The sequence below is a fragment of the Trichechus manatus genome, unplaced genomic scaffold, assembly GCF_000243295.1.
Source record: "Trichechus manatus latirostris isolate Lorelei unplaced genomic scaffold, TriManLat1.0 scaffold00040, whole genome shotgun sequence".
NCBI classification, from domain to species: Eukaryota; Metazoa; Chordata; class Mammalia; order Sirenia; family Trichechidae; genus Trichechus; species Trichechus manatus.
Window position 1 is genome coordinate 13643288 of NW_004443976.1, and position 6862 is coordinate 13650149.

Below are 6862 nucleotides of genomic sequence, written 5' to 3' on the forward strand. Positions count from 1 at the left end.
TATGATGTTGATTGATTGGGGCTAATTTTGAGGAAAGGATTTTAAGAAAAAATTTTTAATCCAAATTATAAATGAATGATAATACTTCTCCCTCTTTTTTTTTTTCTTCCTTCCTTCTAGCTTCCATTTCTAGCCTAAAAGCTGAGTTAGAAAGAATAAAAGTAGAAAAAGGACAGGTGAGTTTCAAATCAATTCTATGAGCAAACTGTATTTATTGAATCCTGCTGTGCTAGACCCAAGGCATGAAAGTTAAGACGTGGTCCTTGTCTTTGAGGAACTTAAGTCTAGCATATGTCACACTTAAAGTGAACAATTAAAATAAAGCGGGATAAGGCTGTAGTGATGATAGAGACCACCTCATTCCTCGACAGTCTGCTCTGTGTCAGCCCTGTGTTAACTGGAGGAGGAATAGGGAGGCTGGGAATGTGGCTACAGCCTTGAGTTTTCAGTGTCAAGGGAAGACAGGTAAGGCATGGTTACGACAGGATCTGCTCAAAGCTGCAGTAGAAATAGGTACAGAAGCCTTTACAAACTGGAGATGATGTTTTCTAGTTGGCCTAGAGTCCTCTTCTCTTAGACAACATCAGCACCTTTGGTAGATGATCCCATTCAGCTGCCCGGCCTCGTTCTTTTATTCAGTGGCCTTCACCTCCACTCTGCCCTTCCTTCCCACACTCTTTGCCATACCTTGCCTCACCTCTGACAGCTCACTCCAGCTTCACATTCCCTGACCACAGTCTTCCATCTGTTTAGCCCTTAATCCCACAGGCCCATTTGTCTGCATGCCTCATTCACACTTTTAATTCTCTGAACGCTTCCTTTTTTCCTGGTTTTACAACTTATTCATGGCTGTGCGTTCTTTCCTTCTGAGTTGCATCTTACATGGCTTGCTTTTTCTGCCAGTCTCCCACCAACACGATCAACTCACCTGAGACCTTGTCCTGCTGCTGCCCTCACTTGACTCCTGCCCAGCCCTGGATTATTAATCTGCTGTCTCCTTTCTCTGCCGCAAGCTCTGATGCTGCCAGAATTGGTAGCACCGCGTGCTCATGCTGTCAGTTGGGCCCCACATCTCCTCAGCCAGCCTTTCAGTTGTCCTTGGCTGGCTCTCTTCCATTCCTTCCAGTGGCTCTTTCAGACAGTAACCACTCACCTCATGCCCTCACTCTCAGCAGCTGCTGACCGCACATCCTCAGAGAAAACAGGCCATCAGGCAGGACCACCTTCAGCTCCTGGCTCAATTACTTGTTCACCTACTTTTTATTCCTGGCCTTCTCTCTCTTCTTGTTTTTCAGAGAAAATGATGACCTGTTCTGACCAATGTGTATTCTTGCACACGTGCTTTCCCTGAATCCCTTTCCATCTTTCCCAGGCATCCTCTCAGTCATCCCCTCTCAGTCCTGGCTCTTGAACTTCTGCCTCTTGATTGGTCTTTCCAATATGCATAAACATGCTCAGGTTGTCTCCCATTAAAAGGAAGAAAGTTTCTCTTGGGACTGTATTCTGTCTCAAGCTGCCAGTCTGTCTCCTTCCCTTTACAGCAAAGGTCCTTGAAAAAGTAATCTCGATTGCCTGGCCTCCCAGTCACTCCACACCCCACTGCAATCTGGCTTCTGCCTCCACTATGCTATTGAGATTACAGTGGCAGAAGTCACCAGTGTTCTAAACGTGCTCCATCTTTTCTACTCCCACTGCCCCTGTTTGGGTTCAGGCTTAAATTTATACACTTCTGAAACAAGGGTGATCTTTAAATATTAAAAAGTTGACTGTGACATAGTCTGATTAAAAACTCTCTAGTGGTTCCCCTTTTCTTACAGGATAAAGTTCATGTTCTTTGGCACAGCAGCAGATCTCCTGCCTCACCACTGCCTCTCCAGCCTCCCCAGGTCCCTCAACACCATGTGCTGCGGGCAGACAGGACTCGTGCATTTCCTGACTGCATTTCCATGCACATCGTCCATTTCCTGTTTTTGAAGTATCTCTCTCTAGCTTCTCCCCCTTGCTGCCTATTTTTCTCCCTGTAAAACTTTCCATCTTTAAAGAAACAAATGTCATCTTTTCTAGGAAGCCCTTCTTAACTTTTCAGGCAGAATTAAATGCGTCTTCCTCCAAGTTGATATGCTGTAATTATTTATATGTCTCTCCTGATTTCTCCACTCCCAAGCCTTGGAACGTTGTTGTCAGGTCCCGTCGAGTCGGTTCCAACTCATAGCGACCCTGTGTACAACAGAATGAAACACTGCCTGGTCTTGTGCCATGCCCACAATTGTTGTTACGCTTAAGCCCATTGTTGTAGCCACTGTGTCAGTCCATCTCAATGAGGGTCTTCCTCTTTCTCACTGACCTTCTACCAAGCATGATGTTCTTCTCCAGGGACTGATGCCACCTGATAACATGTCCAAAGTATATAAGATGAAGTCTCGCCAACCTTGCTTCTAAGGAGGATTCTGGCTGTACTTATTCTGAGACAGATTTGTTCGTTCTTTTGGCAGTCCATGGTATATGCAGTATTCTTTGCCAACACCATAATTCAAAGGCGTCAGTTCTTCTTCAGTCGTCTTTATTCACTGTCCAGCTTTCGCATGCATATGAGGTAATTGAAAATGCCATGGCTTGGGTCAGGCACACCTTAGTCTTCAAGGTGACATCTTTGCTTTTTAACACTTTAAAGAGGTCTTTTGCAGCAGATTTGCCCAATGCAGTTGCGTCATTTGATTTGTTGACTGCTGCTTCTGTGGGTGTTGATTGTGGATCCAAGTAAAATGAAATCCTTGATAACTTCTATCTTTTCTCCGTTTATCATGATGTTGCTTATTGGTCCAGTTGTGAGGATTTTTGTTTTCTTGATGTTGAAATATAGTCCATACTGAAGGCTGTAGTCTTGTAGTGATGAAGTGCTTCAAGTCCTCTCCACTTTCAGCAAGTGAACATAGTAGGTGTTGAATAAATGTTTATTCAAAGAATAGATCTTGGAGAATGAACAGGGTCTTCAGAGATTAAGGGAGAGAAGAGAAAAGCAAAGGTCAAGAAGGCCCTGAAGAGTTGGGCGTGCTTCTCCAGGCCACAAGCTTCTCTGGGCAGCATGCTAGGGCCTCAAGGGGATTTTTGTGAGTTTCAGCTTTTTCTTGCTTAATTTCACAGTTGGAGTCCAACTTAAGAGAGAGGTCTCAACAGCTTGAGAGCCTTCAGGAGATGAAAAACACTTTGGAAGAACAGTTAAAAAAAGAGTCTGCTGCTAAGGTGATACGTTGATCATTTAATAAAAAAGCAGTGCCAAGAATGCAGGACCACCACCCACCCCATCAGAGTCAGCAAGATGAAAGATTCACTGTTCTAGAAGTGGGGAAGTTTAAGGTTTTCTTAACGACCCCTCTAACTAGCTGTGTGAATGTGGGCAAGCCTCTTAGTATACCTGGATCTTGATTTCCTTCTCTATAAGACAGATCTTGGTTTCTTGCCCATTCAGTGCCACCTTCTGAAAGCTTGCAGAAACAAAACTGAATTTATCTTGTTAGAGTTGGGTCAAGTCTGCAGGACTGGAGGACTGTCATGGGCCTTACTGGCTTTAGACAGTGGCTAAAAGGGCCATTGAACCCAGCTTGAGTACTTCCCAGAGCTAGAAGCACTGCTTTGAAAATGCTACTCCAGATGTGTACCAAATCATAAAATTATTAAACCAAACTTGCTGTCAAAATTTTGATTAGTCTACTTAGGATAAAAGTGTGGGTGGTTAATTGTGGGGGAGGTTTCCTAGAAACAGCCTTCGTGGGCTGTGTGGTCAGACCTTCCAGTGCAGGGAGACTGTTGGTGTAGTTCAGCAGCCACTGGGCTCCCACACATGCCTGCTGAAGTCATCCTCCGGAAGGAAGGTTAGAGCTGAGGCTGCCTGGTGCACCTTCATCGACAGTTCTCCTGGCGGATGTTTGACTGTTTCGGTTTCAGAGGAAATCCCAGAAGTTTCTATCCCGGCTGCTCTGACAGCCACTGATTTTAGCAGCTAGCTGCTCTGATGATTAATTACTGTCACCAGGCTGCAGAGGGTGTGCAGCACCCAAATCCACTCTCTTCTGGCTTTCACACCAACTCATTTTAGGACTTAGAGCAAGGAGCTTAGCCAACTTGAAGTCTTGCCCTGTAGCTAAAGGGAGACTGAAGGATATGGGAGTAAGGTGGATACCTACTTTCCTTCTCTCTAGTGGTAGGGAACAAGTTCCTGAATTTCTTAAGTAATTCTGACCTTTGGCTCTTCGGCATTAATCCTCATTCCAAATCTGTATCTTTTAGGTTACCACTGAACAACTGATGTTTGAGGAGAAGAATAAAGCTCAGAGACTGCAGACTGAATTAGACGTCAGTGAGCAAGTCCAGAGGGATTTTGTAAAGCTTTCCCAGACACTTCAGGTGAGGCATCTGGGGAACCTCTACAGAGAGCACCAAGGCACTTTGGGGACCCTGGCACCCAGCAGAAGTTTGCCATTCCCTGACTCAGCTACTGACAATAGCTAGAGGTTTGGAAGCTATAGCTGCCCCTGCTCCCACCCCAAATATCTGCCTAGTCAGCAAGCCAGAAACCTGGTATGTACCTCAGACTCATCCCTCTTTTCCTTTATGCCTGGCCACTTCTGCCTCTTTAAGGGTGTAAACTCCTTAGCATAGCATGTAACTCTTCCCAACCAGGCCTGTCTCTACATTTTGTTCTTTTGGCGGCCTTGTATTTTATATTGTTTTTGAACTGCTTGTGGTTCCTTGCCCACAGCATGGTGTTCCTGCTCATAAGCATCCCTGCCTCTTCCCCTTCCTATTCCTGTCTTTGAAGGCCCAGCACAGGTTTGTCCTTTCCATAGATCCCTCTCTAGGTCCCCAAGCAGGGCTAAAGTGCCCTCCCTCCCCTTGCCATGCTTCCTTGGTGTTCTGTGAATGCCTACAGTGACATCTGGCATGTTTTGCTTATACTCCTTGTAAGCCTGTTCCTCCTTACTGAATTGTGGGATCGCAGTGGTCAGGGATCAGGTGTCACTCATCTCCATAATCCCAGCACCTTACATTGGGTCTGTTACATAGCAGCACTTGGGAATTGGGTTTTGAATTGTTCTTGCTGTCTCCCTTCTTTGAAGTTCTCTGGTGCGTTAATCTGCTCATCTCAGCTATAAGCCAATCAAAATAAAGTTCAGAAAATCTAGGCAGGAGCCACCTGCATTTATCTATCTCACGGTATTCTTCCTCTCCAGGTGCAGTTAGAGAGGATCCGGCAAGCAGACTCCCTGGAGAGAATCCGGGCGATTCTGAATGATACCAAACTGACAGACATTAACCAGCTCCCCGAGACATGACCCACGATGGCAGGACTCTAGCCTGCACTTTGGGTTTTTAACTCATTTAGACCCACGTTAATTATTATTTAACTCTTAACTGAAGAAACGTCACAACAAAAGCAGACTGAAAAAATGCTGATTTCTGTGGGAGAAGACCGCAGCACAGGAACAGCAAACAGCCGAGGAGATCGGCAGTGAAGACCTTTCAAACGGGAACACTAACGAGACTCTGGACTCGATTCCAGGGGTGTAGGATCAGGTGATGGTGATGGAAAAAGTGCTGTTTCCTTGCCTGCTTTATCCAGCATAGATTTCTGGAACACATTTCTCTAACCTAAAACAACATCCAAATAGCCTTTGGAATTTTTTGTTCATAGATACTGGAAGAGAGAATTTTTTTCTGTTGTCTAGTGCTCATCAGTAACAGTATTCAGCTAGCAGAGGTCTAGTATGCTGTATGAATATTTTATATTAAAATATGAAGTGTGAGAGCAGGCCATTGGCTAGTGACTGTATTTCCTAGCTCAGCACCTTCCCCTTCCCTCCCATCCCCCTCCCCCCACCATTTAAATTTGCATTGGAGGACCTTAAATGCTACTGAAACTTGCTGGAGAACTAGTTGGTGGCAAGCAAAACCAATTCAAGAACTGAAGGAATTATGAGAATTTGAAAACTTGGCCCTTGCTGTATGTATTGGGAGTTGAGGTTAAAGGAAAAGCACAAGAGACTCTCTGGAAGCACTCTTTCTGCACATCCGGATGATCTTCACGGGCCCACAGGTGCCAGGGTAATGCTGAACTACACCATCTACTCTGAAAACTGTTTTGTTTTAGTTATTGGATCAGTGGAAAAAATAGTATTAATAAAACAAGCTATGTCTGACAAGTATACATTTATAAATCTGCCACTTGTTTTTAACTTGGATCAAAGGGCTTCAGTACTATTTGTTTCAAAAGTGTCAAATAGAAATGGTGATAACTAGGTTTGACAGATAACCTTCTTTCTGTTTTTCTCTTATAATTTATACTTAGAGTATACGTCATAATGCTGATGGTAAAGTTGGATTTTGGAAAAGCCAGGTTAGTATGTTCATCAGTTTGGGAATCTGCTTTGTCATTTCTTCAAGGTTAGATTCCTTTCCTGCATGAAGCCCCAGTAGAACAGGCTGTCACTGCCATAGCTTTATAAAGTGTTGCAGAAAGCACAAAGGGTGGATCTGTGGTCATTGTTTACCTGCTGCAGTAACTCCGGAGGATTAGCTGGTGGGAGGCTACATGTTTAACTACAGATAGCTCAAAAGTAAAGTTGTTTTCAAAGATTTTTTGTGACTGGTCTCACCTAACAGCAGGGTTACTTGAAGGAATCTTACTGGAATTAAGTGAACTAAGATCATTTGGTTCATTTAAAGCCACCATCAACTTACAGTTTAAGGTGAATTGTCTTTGTTATAAATGAAGTGATTATGGACTTGCCCTGGAGTCTTTACTTCTGTTTTCCATAGGACCAGTGATAAAGACTACGTACCTCACCCCTTGAGTTGTTGTTACAGT

General features: G+C 44.2%; 1 protein-coding gene across 3 annotated transcripts in view; it reads left to right on the top strand.

The window, feature by feature from the left end:
- Nucleotides 1–6506, top strand: part of RABEP1 (rabaptin, RAB GTPase binding effector protein 1) — a 121640-nt gene extending 115134 nt beyond the window's left edge. For 2 of the 3 annotated variants that reach the window (XM_023731123.1, XM_023731124.1), the window contains 4 exons: nucleotides 121–176; nucleotides 3142–3240; nucleotides 4285–4401; nucleotides 5229–5827. In XM_023731123.1, the coding sequence (XP_023586891.1) occupies nucleotides 121–176; nucleotides 3142–3240; nucleotides 4285–4401; nucleotides 5229–5330 (374 nt within the window). In that variant the 3' untranslated portion in view covers nucleotides 5331–5827. Of the gene's footprint in view, nucleotides 1–120; nucleotides 177–3141; nucleotides 3241–4284; nucleotides 4402–5228 lie in introns of all 3 variants that reach the window. The other variant, XM_004376104.2, reaches the window with a different exon arrangement.
- The last annotated feature ends 356 nt before the right edge of the window (nucleotides 6507–6862 follow it).